At 39.8% G+C, this 18709-nt stretch overlaps 1 protein-coding gene across 2 annotated transcripts in view; it reads left to right on the forward strand.

The window, feature by feature from the left end:
- Positions 1 to 2505: 2505 nt before the first annotated feature.
- Positions 2506 to 18709, forward strand: part of LOC144216618 (guanylate-binding protein 6-like) — a 38126-nt gene continuing 21922 nt past the window's right edge. Inside the window, exons 1-10 of one of the 2 annotated variants that reach the window (XM_077746034.1) lie at positions 2506 to 2822; positions 6337 to 6532; positions 8243 to 8370; positions 10926 to 11035; positions 11239 to 11435; positions 13344 to 13589; positions 14622 to 14902; positions 15842 to 16054; positions 17342 to 17444; positions 17777 to 17970. In XM_077746034.1, coding sequence (XP_077602160.1) covers positions 6343 to 6532; positions 8243 to 8370; positions 10926 to 11035; positions 11239 to 11435; positions 13344 to 13589; positions 14622 to 14902; positions 15842 to 16054; positions 17342 to 17444; positions 17777 to 17970 — 1662 coding nt within the window. In that variant the 5' untranslated portion in view covers positions 2506 to 2822; positions 6337 to 6342. The remainder of the gene's footprint in view (positions 2823 to 6336; positions 6533 to 8242; positions 8371 to 10925; positions 11036 to 11238; positions 11436 to 13343; positions 13590 to 14621; positions 14903 to 15841; positions 16055 to 17341; positions 17445 to 17776; positions 17971 to 18709) is intronic. The other variant, XM_077746033.1, reaches the window with a different exon arrangement.

Here is an 18709-nt window from a genome sequence, read left to right on the forward strand (position 1 = left end):
GAAACATTGGGGCACCTGGGTGGTTCGTTCGGTTAAGTGACTTCATCTCAGGTCATGATCTCACGGTTCGTGAGTGCAAGCCCAGAGTCAGGCTCTGCGTTGAAACCTCAAAGCCTGGAGTGTGCTTCGGATCCTGTGTCTCCCTCCTCTCTGCCCCTTCCCCTGCTCCTGTTCTCTCTCTCTCTCTCAAAAATAAACATAAAAAAATAAGAATAAGAAAAATCAACACACATGTGTTTTTCACCTAAAAATTGCACTAGGTGGATTATCAGAACTGAAACTGCTTTACATCTGTGCTCTCCGGAAGGGCTAGTACATCCATAACCCTTTGTTTTTTCACAATGTGTAGCAGGATGTTAAAATGAAACATTTCCTAAGAACGTCAAGTGATTTCAAAAGCTGATATAGTACGTGCCAAAAAAAATTTGCTAAAACCACATGATAACCTATTTTTTGAGGAGTTAAATAGAAAATGAAAAAAACCTTCACTGTTGTTAAATAAAACATCATTTAAACTCCATCAGCTTAAGAAAACATTTTAACAATTCTTCCTTTGCCTGTATTATGCTCCAAAATATAATTATAAAAGATTTTTTGCCTTGAAACAATTATAAGCAAGGAAAACTGGAAGAGAAACTCTAAATTGTTTTTCATTCCTTGCTAAATACTAATAAAAACATTTTGCTGTAAGAAACATAGTATTGTGAGTGAGATTGAGAGCTGGAGGATTTTGGAATGTGTCAGTATGCTACTGAGGAAATTACACCATACATGGATGGTATAAAAAGAATGATGTTCTTAGCTCAGCTTGGGTTCAACTCTCAAAATGGCCAAGTTTAACTTTAGGACTAAAAACAGTCTGCTTCTGATCTGATCATGAGCCAGATCCCAACTGATCTTTCAATCTCTAGCTATAATAAACCCTGGATCATTCCTAGCATTGCTCATTAACTATTGTATATTTGCTCAATTCCTTCGTTTTAAAGTGCATTTTGGGTTGCCTGGGTGGCTCAGTCGGTTAAGTGTCCAACTCTTGATTTTGGCTCAAGTTGTGGTCTCAGAGTCATGAGATCGAGTTCCAAGACTAGTACTACCCTGGGTGTGGAGTCTGATTAATATTCTCTCTTTCTCCCTCTTCTTCTACCTCTTGCCACTGCTCATGGATTCTCTCTCAAAAAAAAAAAAAAAAAGAAAGAAAGAAAGAAAATGCATTTTGTCCAGTCTGTCTTTGATGAAATCTGAGTAATTCTTCAAGATCTAAACGTAATGCCACCTCCATTCTAAGGCCATCTAAAATCCTTTGGAATATAATGAATTGTTGCTCTTGTAGACAACCAAGCAGTTCATTTGTAACATTACTTAACACCCACCACATCTTACTTTATGCTATAATATTTGCCCCCAAGATCCACCAAGAGTGAGAACTTTGATTTGCTCTTTAAATATCCAATAGCAATGGGTCCTACATTTGGATTATATGTACCAGTAAAATGTGCCTCAAGTGTTGCAGGAAAAAATGTATTCTCATCCGATTTTAATAATATCAAAGAAAGAAAATTTTAAAAGGACATCCAATGTCACCAAGGCGGTAATATGGGTAAATTTTTGTACAATATTAGGAAGGACAATATATAAGTTTATATTGAAAGATAAAGTTCCCATAAAAATGTGATTGGTTAAAAAGAATACGGTAGCATTACATGGCATGTGAAAGGAAATGGGGGATTAAAATTTTCAGTATGAAATTTTACTTTCTGATATTTAACAGTTTTTGATTGCCATATTAGTGCTATCTTTCGATAATTTAACACCATTTTAATTTTTGTTAATTTAACAAGATTTTTGATATTGTATAAAAAGTGAATGTACAACCATCAGAGCAGTGCTTAGTTTTTACCACTGTTATTGTCAAAGAGCCAATTTCACACAAATAGAATGGTGAAGATAGGATTGACACTATTAACGTCTTTTTGTTCCACCCAGAAATTTCTGAAAATGTTTGTAGCATTTGCCATCTTTTTAAAATGCGACGCTGGTTCTGACTTCTTTGCTTTATTTTTAATAGGAATTCACAGTTGACTTGGTATTTTTCTATTATTTTATTTAGAGCAAACCCCAATTATAAAAGCAACAAGCCCCCATCCCCAATCTGCCCACACGGTAGAGAAACAGAGAAAAAAAAATAACTGTATGAATAGGAACAAAACACTAGTGATTATCTGGAAATGATAGTACTGGGGGAAACACACACACACACACCCCATATGCGTACTTTTGTTATGAAAAATTATTTTTTTAAAAGAATACTTATATTATTAGCAAGAGTAGTTCTTTAACAGGGAGGCAGGAAGACAAGAGCAAGAAAAATTAAAGAACAAAACAACAACCAAAGCTGTCCCGGGACGAGGCGCAGCACGGAGCGAGGCTGCCGCGGGCCGCCACCGCGCGCACGGTCGCGCGAGGAGGGGTCTCCGCAGCAGGACAGGGAGCGCAGTGCGCAGGCGGCGCCTCCTGGCTTCCAGGCGCGGGCGCAGGCGCGGGCACCGCACGCACCTGCTGCGCGCCTCGCCTCTCACGCTGCGCTCCCTGGCCTCGGCGAAGCTGGCGAAGACCCCCGCGCTCCGAGCCGGGAGGGGAAAATGCTTTCGGTTTCGGCCCTCCCCATCTCCACCCATGCCTGCATGGCTGTAATATCCGGCGGCTGTCCTGCTTCCAAAGGGAACAGTTAGCTTCCTGAGGAGCCAGATGCTGGCGGAGCGCGAGAGGGGCGAGCGAGCGAGAGCAGCTGAGAACCTGTCCCCTGACCGCAGCGCCAGCGCCACGTAAGTTCGCTCCTATACTTGGCTTTCCGCGCACGTTTCGCCTAACAGACTAACAACACACAACACAACACAGGCCCAGGCGCAGGCTCCGCGCCCCCCGCGGGAGGCCGGCACGGGGCGCTTTGCTCCCTCAGCTCAGCGAGTCCGCGTCAACCCGGGAGCCTGGGGGGCGGGGTGGCGACAGCACGCGCGCCGGGTCCCGGGAGGTGCTGCTTCCGCAGAGTCACAGGGAGCCCGGTGCGGGAATGGACCCGTGCATGCGGGCCGCTGAGGTGCGGAATGGGGCTCCGTAGCCTTCCTCCCGCTGGGGGCCAGACCCCCGACTCCTCCCCGCCGGGGCGCTGGGTGAGGTCCCTCCCCCTTCCTCTGTGTCCTGCCTGCCACCTGCTGGGCGCCGGGGTAAATAGCCAGGATGGTCCTTATGTCCCCTTCAGCTTCTATCCCAGAAGGTTGTGTCTTGGCGTAGGTTTGTACTAGTCATAGTTAATCTTCCATAGACACAGCAGAGATGTATGGAGTAGTTCAGTCTCACGCTAATCGATTGTTAAAAGTAATTCTAAGGTTTAAGCCTGTTTGTTTATCTTGCTCTGTTTATAAATGTGTGTTCCATGCACAAACTACATCAGAATACCTTACGGTATTTGTTGAAAATGTAGATTTTGGACATTTTTATCATTACTTCAGATGATTCTTATAGACAGTAATTTTTGGGAACCATTGACCATCTAACTGCATCTAATAGAACTATCTCATTCTACTTATTTAATTTGGATTTAAAGTCGTCTTAGCTTGGACACCTCAGTCCTGCTTTCTGTCCGTGTCTGCTGCAATGCAAGCTCACAGTGACTCCTGAATGGGAGAAGAGTCACTGTGTCTGTCCAGAATGGTCCATCACGTGCATTTAGAATTCTACCTTCTCTGTCCTCTCAGATAGTTTTACTTACATAGGGGTTACAACAAACCAGCCATGGTTTTAGGTTGCCATAAATGTCATGAATTATTTAATACCTCCGGTGACCTGTGATGTGGTCACCATTAGTATTCTAGTCTTATGGAAATACTAGTAGAAAAGAAATAGGCACAAAGAGATTGCGGTGTGGGGTTGTTAGTTTGTTTTTGTTTTTGGGTTGTTTGTTTTTTGTGGTCCAACAACTCGTACAGAATGGATCCAGTATTTGAACCCAGGCAGTCAGGCTCTAAACACAGTATATCATGGTGCCTCTCTTCACTGTCATTCTTGTTGCTGTTCTAATATTACTTGTACTAGAGCTCACACTCTCTATTACCAATGCCTTCAGGTAGCTTTGTTTTATAAGCTAAAAGTCCATGAGTATTTGTTGTGCAGTTAATAATTTTTTGTTTATGCAGGAAATAAATGGACAATGTCTAATTTCACAAAATGTAGAGGCAAAATAGAATCTTGAGAAGTATATGAAAGAGTATTGCTTATCCTGAAGTTATGCTTAGTTGCTCTTTAATATTTCATTTAGTGTCTCAAATGAGGTAAGAGGGTTGTTGTTATGGGTCAGCGATAGTGTGTCCCAGATGAGACGGGATTGTGTTTGTATTACACACATTCACGATGATGGTATAGGAATGGTATGCATAGCTCTCTCCTGAGCGTGAGAGTGTCTTCTTCGTGGGGTCCAGGACTGCCTGAATGACTGTCAAAGAAACGCCACCTTGGACAGAGAGCTGGAAACAGTATGGAACACTGTTGTTCAACACTGTCGCAGCGAACATAAAGGGAGAGTCAAAGCTCTATGACTGATCTCTGTCCCTTTATCTCATGAAACACTCCACTCATTGAGAGGAAAATATTCAAACTTACCCACATGTTGGACTCTGTCAGATCTGGACAGAACCTCAAACATCCACACTACTAGTGCGTTTCTCTGTAAGCATGTCAACAAAAATAAAACATTATAAAGCCTAGAAATGTCCTTTTCTTCCAGTTAAATAAATACTGGAACCATATCTTTCTCTAGTCACTATAAAGCAGTATTTCTATTCTGCTTTAAGGAAGAGCTCCATTCTTCAGGGTTCTCTCATATCACTCAGCTGTCCACCCAGGCTGCCCTTTTACTTGGACACCATCCTGTCCAGATGTCTATCATGGCATTTCTCTACTTATGCTGCAATGAATGATTATTGCCTCTCTTTTCCAATATACCATAAGGTCTTGAGAAATAATTACAGTAACTGGAATCTGAGCTAAAGTGATATGTGCGTACTCAATTATCCAGGAGATATTCCTTGAAGGAAGGTAACCTCACCTCCTTCCTGTTTTCTTCTTTTGCTGGATAGAAGGCACATGTGATGGTGGGTCAGCTTATACCATGAGGTGGCATTGTTAAAAGGTGGCTAAGCAGGGGTGCCTGGGTGGCTCAGTCGGTTGAGCATCTGGCTCTTGATTTCGGCTCAGGTCGTGATCTCCCAGTTGTGAGATCGAGCCCCGAGTCGGGTTCCATGCTGGGCGTGGAGCATGCTTGAGATTCTTTCACTTCCTCTCTCTCTGCCCCTTTACCACCTCTGAAAAAAAGATGGAAAAATGGCTAAGCAAGAAATACAAGGAACCGGTGCCCCTGATAACTTTGTAAGGTATAATCTTTATCTTTGTACACTTGTGAGAAAGAGTAGTACACTTTCAGTTTTTTAAACAATGGCTTTCTAGGGCTTTTCTTTTGCTCACAGATGAACCAAAGCCTAGCTGATATAGATTCTAAGACACTTTGAAGGTTGAGACTCTATCTTATCCATTTTTATATCCCCAGCATTGAGCATGGCATCAGGTTTATCAAATATATAATGGATTAGATGTTTAGGTAATGAATTATGTAATAAATTAGACTGGATGTCAGAGTTATGCCTTTTACAAAAGGTGACATGAACTGAAGTTTCCAATGAGACACACACCCTGTAAATAGATGAGTTGGTCTGGAAATAGATTGGTGACTTGATGATGATGCAAGAAAAACAGCAGCTGTTCAGATCATGCTATCTGTTCAGAATCTTCCTTTCCACTAGGAAACTTACATGTTTTTTAAATGTATATTTGAGGAAGTTAATTCTGACAGGTAAGTTCTTGGAATAGATAGTACAGCAAGATCACTATTCACCTCCTACTTTTGCCACTGACTGACCATAAAGCCTCTACCAATCTTCTGGCTCAAGTATCTGTAGTGCCATTACTTCATCTCGTAAGAAAAGATAAAATTCTTCAGATTTCAGGGATTTTTACCAAGGCTTTTCATGCAGAGGGATTCACGAGCAATAATATTATTTTTAGAGAACTGAGTCATTGGAGACAAGTAATATGTTTGTGCCATCATTGATTTCACTAGGGATTATGGGTATGCTGGACAAAGAGGTCTGTGATTTGCCAATTCCAGGCTATGTACTTTTCCCTTTGAAATGTACAAAAAGTTTGAAGTAAATATGGATGGTCCTTGAATAACCATTAAAGATGACTTTGGGATCTTCCATTCTACTGAGAGGCTCTTCTGCATTGCAGGTTACCATGGCAACTGAACCCATCATGACGGCACCCATTTGTCTAGTGGAAAACCAGGAAGAGCAGCTGAACCTGAATCCAAAAGCATTATGGATTCTTAACAATATTTCACAGCCTGTGGTGGTGGTGGGCATTGTAGGGCTGTACCGGACAGGAAAATCCTACCTGATGAACCGCCTGGCAGGACAGAACCACGGTGAGTGTTGTCGGGATCAGGGCCATTTGCTTGGAACCAGTAATAGTGCAAGTTTGCCTCTTCTGATATCATCTTAGGGAAAAGACTGACTCTGCCCAATGAAGAAAATTTATACTATTTACCATCTAATTAACAACCTCTACTCCATCTTTCCATAAAACCTCTCTTCTCCAATAACGAAGAACCATTTTTCACACCCTATCAAAGATCAACCTCACTAGTCCTCTGGATTCCATCCTCTCTTCTGCTCAGTTCAGCTTCTGCTATTACTTTCTTTCTTTCCCCTGCATCACTTTTGCCAAAACTATAATGTCATTCCAAGAAGCTTCAAATGTAGTTTAATATATCTTGTTTTTGAAAGTAGAGGAAAAGAAAGGAAGGGAAAAAGGGAAATATCTTTTCACCCTGTATCTCCATAGAGCTACCATTTTATTTTTCTGCTCCATGTTGTAGCAAATTTTCATAAGTTATAACTCCTTCTCTCTCTTTTTTTAGTCTTTTCAAATATGTGAACTATAACACATGCATAAGGGTGCCTAAAACACAATGTGCAATAAAATAAATAAAGTGAACACCTGTGTAATCATGGTTTGAGTAAAAAAATAAATCATTGTTGATACCCAAAGGCCCAAGTCATACACTCTCATATTCTCACTAGTTCTAAACAATATTTTGATTTTCATGATACTTTTTTTCTTTACTTTTAAAAAATAGTTTTATAGTCTATATTTGCATTTAAAAATTTTTTTAAATGTTTTTATTTATTTTTGAGAGACAGACAAAGCATGAGCGGGAAAGGGGCAGAGAGAAAGTAAGACACAGAACCTGAGGCAGGCTCCAGGCTCTGAGCTGTCAGCACAGAGCCCGGCAAAGGGCTCAAACTCACAAACCGTAAGATCATAACCTGAGCCAAAGTCAGACGCTTAACTGACTGAGCCACCCAGGCGCCCCAGTCTGTTTGCATTTCTGAAGCACACTTTATCTTGGCTTGATTTTAAAGTTGCTATCAATAGAATTAAGTTTTATGTACTCTTTGATGTCTTACTTCTTTTGTTCAACAAGAAGTTTAGAAGATTTATCCATTTTTTAGCATGTAGCTATAATTTCCTTATTTCACTGCACTATAGTATCTTTTCTGTTTTATGAACAGAGTTGTCTTAGATATTCTTATAATTTTACCCTGATGCACATATACACAGATTTCTCTTACATAATATATCCTGAAGTGGAATATCTGTGTCAAAGAGTATGTGTTTCTTCAGGATTTCCAGATAGTATCAATGGCTTTTTCAACTTTCTCTTTAAGCTACATATTTATTAGCAGCAGTTAAGAATTCCCAAGCCCTAAGAAGAAATGTTTAACTTTTACTGCTGTGATGACTGGTTGTGTATCATGTACCTCACTATAAATAAGGTTGAGCACATTTCACGTATTATATGCCATTTTTATTTCCTATTTTGTTAAATGCCTACTCAAGTCTTTTTAAAAATTGTAATTGAGTTGTCTTATTTAGTTCTTACCAGTTTTTAGGAGAATCTTCCTCTGGTCCCATTAGTCATTAGTCATTTCTTTCTATGTAGATCATGAAGCCATTGTTTTCCAAATATCTTACCTTCTTTCTTGCTCAGCCTCACTAGGTGTTGAACTTCAGTCCACTAAACTCTAAAGATCCCTGTACATCCATGTTGCTTTCCTCTCTTCTCTTTCAGGCTTCCCTTTGGGTTCCACAGTGAAGTCTAAAACCAAGGGCATTTGGATGTGGTGTGTACCCCACCCCTCTAAGCTGAACCATACCCTGGTTTTTCTGGACACTGAGGGTCTAGGTAATTTGGAAAAGGTAAGGAAAAGTCATGAGGGAATCTGCTCTTGACTGTACTTCATTTGCTACCTCAATTCAAATTGTGTTACCTATATCCTGCAAGCTATAAACCCACTTATGAATATGAGACTAAGTTATTTTACCCATGGAAAATGTCCCCTTAGTTCCTTGGTCAGCTCAAATATTTGGGTATATTAGAGCAACATCTTCTTACTTTTAACAGTTGGATAAACATACAGTTTAATAACTACTTAACCAAATAGTTGAATTTCAGGGCTCTGTGCTAAGTACTACAGACACTACAGTAAATAAGGCAAATGGCTAGAGCCTGGCTAGGGAAAGAGCATGTACACAATGTGACCAGTACAGGGTGCCATGCATAGATGTAGGCAGCTAATCCAGTCCTATGGCTTGGAGAAAGATTCCTAGAAGAAATAATGTCTAAACTGTAACCCCTGAGGCCAGTGGGGACTACCAGTTCAGGTATGTGGGAATGATGGAGTTAGAAGTAGGAGCTGTTAAATAGGGTTTCATTAAAATAATTTATTTAAATCCTCTTCAGACAAACCTTCAGCTACACCAGAAGCATTGATGAAGGGTTTTAGGTAAAGTCTCTGGTTTTGGAGATTACCTCTTCTCTAACTTCTATAAAAGAATGAACTTGACTCACTGAAGTTATTTTACCTGAGATAATCTTAGTATTTTCTTTTTAAATATTAAGTGTGATAAACAAATTGTTTATCTTTCTTGTTTTACATTATTCTGAGTCTGTATTCAAGTAGCAATGGTAAATATCTGGTTTCCATAATTGTGGGGAGAAAGCATTCAGAGATTTTGTGCTTAGCTTTAAAGTTCTCAATAATAATTTAAGTATAAAACCAAAATGAAATATGCAGCCAAGAATTCTTTATCCAGCAAGCCTGTCATTCAGAATAGAAAGAGAGAGAAAGAGTTTCCAGATACACGAAAACTAAAGGAGTTTGTGACCACTAAACGAACCCTACAAGAAATTTTTAGGGGGACTCTCTGAGTGGAGGAAAAAAAGAAAAGAAGACCAAAGCAACAAAGACTACAAAAGACTAAAGAACATCACCAGAAACACCATCTCTATAAGTATAACACAACGGCACTAAATTCATATCTTTCAATAATCGCTCTGAATGAAAATGGACTAAATCCTCCAATTAAAAGATAACAGGGAGAAGGGGCACCTGGGTGACTCAGTCGGTTAAGCATCCAACTTCGGCTCAGGTCATGAGCTCGCAGTTTGTGAGTTCGAGTTCCGCATCAGGCTCTGTGCTGACAGCTCAGCACCTGGAGCCTGCTTCACATTCTGTGTCTCCCTCTCTCTCTGCCCCTCCCCTATTCATCCTCTGTCTCTCACTGTCTGTCAATAATAAATAAATGTTAAAAAATTTTTTTAAAAAGATAACAGGGTATCAGAATGGATTTACAAACAAACAAACAAACAAGATTCATCTATATACTGCCTATAAGAGACTCATTTTTAGGCCTAAAGACACCTGTAGATTGAAAGTGAGGGGATGGAGAGCCATCTATCATACTACTGGATGTCAAAAGATATTTGGAGTAGCCATCTTTATATCAGACAATCTAGATTGTAAAACAAAGATTGTAACAAGAGATGAAGGGCATTATATCATAATTAAGGGGTCTATCCATCAAGAACATTTAACAATTACAAATATTTATGCCCCCAAATTGAAAGCACTTATTATATATAAATAATTAATTACAATCATAAAGAAACTCATTGATAATAATATAGTAATAGTAGGGGAATATAATACCCCACTTACAGCAATGGACAGATCATCTAAAGAAAATCAACAAGCAAACAATGGCTCTGAATGACACACTAGATTGGACTGGATGACTAAATCTATTCAGAACATTCCATCCTAAAGCAGCAGAATACACATTCTTCTCAAGTGCACTTGGAACATTCTCCACATTCTATCAACTCTTTGACATGCACCAGTTTTCACCATGTAGCCATCATATCCCTGGCACATACAGTCACTTCTTGCTCTGAAGTTGCACAATATTTGTTTCCACACAAGAGATTGTAATCTTGGTTACATTTATATGTTGACATCTGTCCCTTCATAAAGTCTTCTTGAGTGCAGGGACTCTCATGTGGACCTTTGCATCCTTACAACCAAATGCAGTGTGTGGCATTCGTAGGTGCCTAAAGAGTAGTTGTTGAACAACATTTGTGTTGCAAATATAGAAAATACGAAGAAAAATTTGTTAGAGGAATAATTGCTGACATTATTGCATACATACTGTCTTCTAGGCACTGCATTAAACATTCTTCACATATTGACAGTGTCATTCACTTCTTTTAATAGCTAAGATACCGTGGCTCTGAGAAGGGACTATATTAATATTAAAAATGAGGTTGAATTTATTATTGTCTTCAAAACTTGTATTCTGCCTTACTATTCAGCAATATAAAATGACAAAATAATGAAAACCTGAATGAGTGAATAAATGAATGAATGGATAAAGAGCAGCCTTCTAAGTCTCTTGTCTAATGTGCTTTTCAGGAAGACTGGAAGAATGACTCCTGGATCTTTGCCCTGACTGTGCTTCTGAGCAGCACCTTGATCTACAACAGCGTGGGCACCATCAACCACCAGGCCCTGGAGCAGCTGCAGTATCCTTCCAGGGACAAACCACCAAGTTTTATTAAATTTACAGGAATGGCAACTCAGACAGTCATCTTTCCTGTGACTTAGTTGTCATGGTTAAAGAAGGGGGTGAGGGGAGGCCCAGAACATAAATTAGTCAGAATGTATTTCTGTCTGAGATCTGGAAATTGTGGTGTAAAGTATTTTTTCCTTAGCTAAGCTCCCACAGCTATATGACCGAACTAACACAGCTAGTCAGGGCAAAGTCCTCCTCAGAGTACAATGGGGTAGAGGACTCTGCCAAGTTTGTGAGTTTCTTTCCAGACTTTATTTGGGCTTTACGAGATTTCGCACTGGAAATGAAGATAAATGGATACTCCATAACTGAAGATGAGTACCTGGAGGACGCCTTGAAGCTGCTTCCAGGTCTCAGAGTATGGCTTAAATGGTGGAAGGTTTTTTAAATTGGTGGAATCAGCTGAGCCCTGTCATTCAGCATTTGATGTATAGGTTTATTTGAATTTGGATTGAAGGCATTGCTAATGGTGATTGGGTTTTGTGGGTTATTATTACTTTAAAACCTCCAGCAATTGGAGCTTAAGGTCACTAAAGAAATTTAGGGCTCTGTATTGGATCAGATAACTTAATGCTAATTAATGTCATGAAAAAAAATCTCCAGATTGCAATCAGTGCTATAATTTTTGAGACCCACATACTTCTATGGGTTGTTAAGTGTTCTTCCTGTTCTTTATTTAAAAGAGAAAAAAAGCTCATCAGATTGGAAGTTGCTAGACAATATCACAATGAAATTAATTACCTTATTTTTGAAATAAATTTCAATACTAACAGTAACATAGTAATTGAAATAATAAAATAGTAAGTATATTTTAATAGTAAAATATATTTTACTAGTGCCTAGAGAGTTATAGTCTTCACAGAAAGGATATTTTTTACACTAATAGGTCCAGAAAACAATGTTGACATACCTTTCCAGTAAAACTGTCAGTCCTTCATGTTACCTTTCTTATAACATCATCCTTTTCATTTTGTAGCCTTATACAATATGCTATTTTAATATTAATGAATTTGTTACATGCATTACATTTAGCAGAGAGGATAATAGAAGGCATCTATAGGAATATCCATTTTTATGTTTTCATTCATTAATTCTTTTATTAAACAGCTGATATGTGCCACAGAGTTGCTCTGTAATTGTTCTATGAAGTCTGAATTAGTCTATTATAGGGAAATGATGAGGTCTCAAATTACATTTAGATTGATGTATACTTTAGAGATTTCAGTTACAGGAATCTCTAAACATATTTGTGGTATGATATGATTTTGGCTTATGCTTATAAAAGTTTTTTTTACTGACATCGACATCTGTTTTCTTCCTGACATTTCCCCAACAAAATGTTACCCTTTTGCTCTGACATCATTTCAAGGCCCATATTTCTTTTTTTTTTTTTTTTAATATTTATTTATTTTTGAGAGTGAGCAAGCAGGGAAGGGGGAGAGAAGGGTGGGGGGACAGAAAATCTGAAGTGGGCTCCATACTGACAGCAGAGAGACTGATATGGGGTTTGAACTCATGAATTGTGAGACCATGACCTGAGTTGAAGTCGGATGCTCAACTGACCGAGCCACCTAAGTGTCACAAGGCCTATTATTTCATTTTTGCCATGGGAATAATAGGATCAGAAAAGTACCTCTGACCCTTTTTTTCCTTTTTTTTTTTAAATTCAGGTACAGTTGACACATACTGTTACACTAGTTACAGGTGTAGAACATAGTGATGGGACAACTCTATATATTATGCTATGCTCACCACAAGTGTAGCTACCATGTATCACCATACAACACTATTACAGTGCCATTGTCTATGCCTTTCATCCCCATGACTTCTTCATTCCATAACATGAAGCCTGTACCTCCCACTCTTCTTCAACCATTTTGCTCATTCCCCCACCCCCATCCTTTCTGCAACCACCAGTTTTTTCTCTATATTTCTGGGCCTCTGACTCTTCTTAATCAATCATTAAACATTTATTAAATATTTGATCCATGGGACTCCATAAAAATGCTAAGGAAACTTTCCTAAGATTCTTCTTTTGGGCTGAATGCCTCTCCTTTCTCTTGACTCTTAATTCTATTCAAGGAATTTTCCTTAACTTTGGTAAGTCAGCCCAAGATTGATTTGCAAAACACATGATTAGAATAAAGGAGATTTACAGGCATAGGTGCTGCAATCATGCAAAGATTCCTGGAAATGAAGTCCTCACCCCATTACCTGAAGGCTACCTTTCAGTGATCAACTGTTTTCTACATTTGTAGGCACAAATCCCAAAATCCAGAATTCCAACATGTCCAGAGAGTGCATCAGGCAATTCTTCCCAAAACGGAAGTGCTTCATCTTTGACCGGCCTTCGAATGACAAAAATCTCTTGGTCCATATTGAGAACGTGCCAGAAGACCAGCTGGACAGTAGTTTCCGGGAGCAATCAAACAAATTCCGTACCTATATTTTCACTCATACAAAGACCAAGACTCTAGGAGAGGGAATCATTGTTACTGGGAACCGTGAGTCACCTTTGTTCCAAAGCACGTCTCTGTATCAGTGTGCGTGGTGGGGCTTTGAGTATACTCTGCGTTTGTCAGTAACTTTGTTGACATCTGTGTGTAACTATGGAGAAGCAGATATTTATGCCATGAAAAGATATCCATACATGTTTCTTAATTAGTCTCCCTACATGAGGGTTTGCTGAGACTTCATATATCTTAAGACCCTAATCCTCTAATTATAAAAAGCAAGATGGAGTTAAAGAGAGAATATCTGTAGATTGAGAAATCCTATGGGATAACTTCTTTTCTTTAAATATATAGTAGATAGTTTATAAATTTACATGAGTCAGATCATAAATAGGAAGTTATAAGTTCCTCTAAGCCCATTGAGAAGGAAAATTATGTCTGATCTTATCTACAAGGGCATGTTTCACGGGTATGTGACTTATGCAGTCCTGTGTGGAGATGGGCTCACACTCTCTCTTTTTTGTTTTGTTTAAGTTTATTTATTTATTTTGAGAGAGAGAATTCTAAGCTGTCAGCACAGAGTCTGATGTGGGACTTCAACTGACAAACCATAAGATCATGACCTGAGTGGAAATCAAGAGTCGACTGCTTAACCAGCTGAGCCACCCAGGAGCCCCTCTATCCCTATCTTGAATTCTTGATCATTTTCAACCAGGAACCCACATTTTTATTTTGTACTGGGCCACACAAATTATGTAGCTGGTCTTATTTGTGTATACTGTTTCACCCATATAATCTATTCCTTTTTATTCTCATTGAATGGGAAATTATTTTTCCAGTGACCCATGAACATATTGGTTGTAATCGGTAATTTAAATTATAATATGAAGAAATGGAGAACAATAGAAGAAAGAACAGGAAAACAGTAATGTTGTTAGAAAGGAATAGGTTCCCAAAGAAGAGAATTAAATTTCCTTTTAAATAAGGTAGGGTTTTTTGTGATCCTAGGATGATGTTCCATAAAAACTGGAAGCCAGTCTTTGAGACCTACGTATTTATCCTCAAACTTCCTGGTGTATTTAGGGCTGGGGACTCTGTTGAAAGCCTATGTGCATGCCATCAGGACGGGAGAAGTTCCTTGCTTGGAGAACGTGGTGACAACACTGGCCCAGCGTGAGAACTCAGTGGCCGTGCAGAAGGCAGCTGACCACTACAGCGAGCAGATGGCCCAGCGAGTGAGGTTCCCCACAGACACGCTCCAGGAGCTGCTGGATGTGCATGCGGACTGTGAGAGGGAAGCCATTGCAGTCTTCATGGAGCATTCCTTCAAGGATGACAAGCGGGAGTTCCAACAAAAGCTTGTGGTAATGTGTCTTATAGTAAAAATCCCATGGTAATTTATCACTCCTGATTTCTTCCCTTCTGAAATGATGCTGAGAGCCTATATTTTTTATTAAATAGCTCATCTTTTTACCATGGTAGAAGGAGCCTGGATTGTTGTGAGACTGGGCTCTGTGGACCCACAGTTCACTCTTTTACTATAACATAGGGCAATTCATTAATTTTCTCTGTATCAGAGAAATTGCTGCATTAAAAATTGCCATGAATTCACCAGTTTAAAACAACAAATATGAATAAACTCACCAATCTGTAGACCAGAAGTCTGGCGTGGAAGGGATGTGTGCTCTGCTCATGATATCAGAAGGCTAAAAACAAGGTGTCAGCCTGACAGAGTTCTCATCAGCAGGCCTCTGAAGAGCCTCCAGTTCATTAAAGTTGGCATATGCAATCCCTTGGATTGCAATTTACAAATTTAAGGGAAAAAGTTCTGTTTTTATATCTTCACACACTAGAATCCTTAGTGGAAGAATTCATTAAGGATTCCAAACTCTGTTCAGAGTATTCTTCAGTCATCACTGGGTGGTTGCTTTTCTTTGTACACAAAATCTGTTTTAGCAACCCAAATCCTCTAAGGAAATGCTACTTACGGCCACAATTCAACTTTCTATTGTTTATATGGTTGGGTCATTGTTAATCATACTACGGTAGAAGGAAAATTGGAGTTTATGTCTTCCAACCCCATCATTTTATAGATGATAAGCCTGAATCCAAGGAAGTTAAGGGGCTTTCCACAAACAACACAGAATTGATCAGAATTAGGACAAAAAGTTTCTTGACTCCTGGTCCATTCCATGTTCCAGTCTACTCATAGGTCATCAGGATGCTTTTTCTAAGAGGATGACATTGGACTTTCCTTTCTAACAGCTTCTTTCTGTTGGATTTCTCCGCCATTTCTCTGGCAGGACACCATAGAGAAAAAGAAGAAAGATTTCTTGCTGCAGAATGAAGATGCATCTGTCAAATATTCCCAGGCAAAGCTTAAGCAGCTTTCATATCCCCTGATGAAAAACATTTCAAGAGGAACTTTCTGTGTTCCTGGAGGACACAGTCTCTACTTAGAAGCAAAGAACAAAGTTGAATGGCACTACCACCTAGTGCCCAGGAAAGGGGTTAAGGTGAGGAATCAAGAGGGAGGGATAGTCGTCAGAACCCTAGAGTCAAGGGGTGTTTGTTGCTTTTACTGAAAATCTAAGATCATAATACCATTTTCGTGGAGAAAACAGAGCTGGGGTGATATCTCCACACTTTTAGTTTTTATCCACAGTAGTTATATATTGTTGAAGAGACTGGAAATATATTTTCAGTATTATGGGAATTCTGGATTAAAGAGAATAATTTTTCCTTATCAAACAATGTGGTCATTTTTTGGCTAAATATAGAGGATGCAAAGAATAAACACACAACTTTTGTTCTCATGATGATGATATTACCCAAAATGAAAACAAATAATTGGGCAAATACATAATTATTATACTTTTATGAACAGATAGTAAAATAATGGTAATGATTATTGATGATAATAATAATTATAATATTGGCAGATGGGGCCCCTGGGTGTCTCAGTAAGTTGAATGTCCAATTCTTGATTTCAGCTCAGGTCATGATCTCATGGTCATAAAACTGAGCCCTGCATTGGGCTCCATGCTGGGTGTGGAGCCTGCATACAATTCTCTCTCTCTCCCTGTCCCTCTGCCCCTCCCCTGCTTGCATTCTCTCTCTCTCTCTCTCTCTCTCTTTCTGTCTCTCTCTCAAAAAAAAAAAAAAAAAAAACTAGCAGGCATGTCCAGCACCCCCTTACTATGCCATGCATATAGTAAGCAACCTATAGTTAGGTATCTTGATTGGATTGTCAATTTAATGCTCAGAATATTATTATAACTTAGATACTATAGTTAAGCAGTTGAGAAATGTGATACACAAAGAAGTAAACAAGTTGCCCAGAGTTATACTACCAGCAAGTGGGAGCTGGTAGGGCAGTTCAGGGTAATTGGCCATCCTCAAACCTGGAAATGCAGCTTAGCAAAGCACTCTGGAAGAACACTAAGAGTTACAGGATGTATTATCCTAGTTAAGAAAGGGTAGATGAGCATCCTGGCAGAAAAGAGATTGAACAAATGTTTGACAAAACAGGAGTCCCTGTTTATACACATTGAAGTCTACTGGGTGGCACCCGGGGTGGATAGTAGAAGGCTTTACTGGAGAGGATGGAGGGCTACAAAGGGGGCTGTGATGGAAGGTTTCACGTCTCACAGAATCACTCAGAATTTATATTGGAGCCATGGAAGGAAGGTTAAGCAAATGCAAAATTGGCAAGGCCAGATTTGTGACTTTGTAGAACACTAATTTCCCCAAAAAAACAATATGTGTACTGCATGAGATGTCTCTGCTCCTTGTTTCCTTAGGCAAATGAAGTTCTCCAGGACTTCTTACAGTACCAGCTGGCAATAGAGAAATCCATCCTGCAGGGAGATGAAGCCCTCACCTGTCAGGAGAAAGTGCTCGCAGGTACAGGTGCAGGACTGAACTCATAGCACAGTGGGTGGGTTCCTGCACTACCTCCAGACAAAGATGAGGGCAAAACCTGCATGAAACAAAGAGCTTCCTCTCCTTCTGTGGAACAGCACTGCTAAATATACATATTAACAATCAGAGTTGTCTTTTTATATCAGGCAGAGAAGGAGGGCCATCTCCAACATATTCTGAAATGTGCTTTTGGTCACCCAAGTAATTCGGAGGCTTCTCAGCTTTCTTTTCAAAGTCAGTTTCGTGTCTGTGGTAAGGAGTAGAATCAGACCTGACCGTTGCTTTCTTCTGCCTCTCAAACATGTGTGAAACAGCTGAGCGGGCTAAGAAGGAGGCAGCTGAGAAGGAACTGGAGCTGCTAACTGAGAAACACAAGGAACAGATGCAAAAGATGGAGGCTCAAGAGAGAAGCTTCAGGGAATACATAGCCCAGCTGAGAGAGAAGTTGGAGAGGGAAAGAGAAAACCTTCAGAGAGAGCAGGAAGAAATGCTGATGCACAAGCTGAAGGTGAGTCTGCACAGAGCCTGGGCAGTGCTCCGTGGACAGTGTCCTGGTTCCTGCGGAGAGGGAGGGCCAAAACTAATAGAAATGCATGATCCCCGGGAGAATCACATAAGACATACTACTCGTTAAAACCTCAAATCTTTCTGGATCCTGCTGGGGCTCTTAAATCCACAAACTCCAAAGGCTTAGGTAGTGTGAGAATTTGTAGTATGCAATTAACATCCCTAAGGGTGCTGGGTTGCTGTTTGTGATGATTGTTAGGATGGTTTCATTGGTCCTCAGGTAAATACGGCCTTAGTCCACTAGTCCTTAGGATTCTTGGTTCAGCCATCAAACAGACCTAAAAGAACTCCAGCTTATCTTAAAAGTATCAGAAAAACGTGAAATACAGGATTCTGAAAACTCTAAAATTTGCTGCATTTGTTTCCAGATCTTTGTGAGTCGTCCAGCAGAGCACAGACGAAAAGTAGTTCTTTGACTCAATCTGATACTTGATAGCCAGTGTTCTAGAGCGGATCAGCAGTTCCCATTTGTGTTAGACGTGTGTGTTCATGCTACCTTGGTGGAACTGAGAAATACTTAGAATTAATCCTACATCCCTCTGAAGGACATCCTCACTGCTGGAACTCACATGAGGGTAGTTCACATGTCTGACCTAGCCTGACCCCACCGCACTCTTGGGGGAATGGTGCTGAGGGAATCTGGGAAGGTGTACACCATGGGTACTCCCACTCTGCAGGAT

This window comes from Crocuta crocuta, unplaced genomic scaffold, assembly GCF_008692635.1.
Source record: "Crocuta crocuta isolate KB4526 unplaced genomic scaffold, BGI_CrCroc_1.0 scaffold48, whole genome shotgun sequence".
Classification (NCBI taxonomy): Eukaryota; Metazoa; Chordata; class Mammalia; order Carnivora; family Hyaenidae; genus Crocuta; species Crocuta crocuta.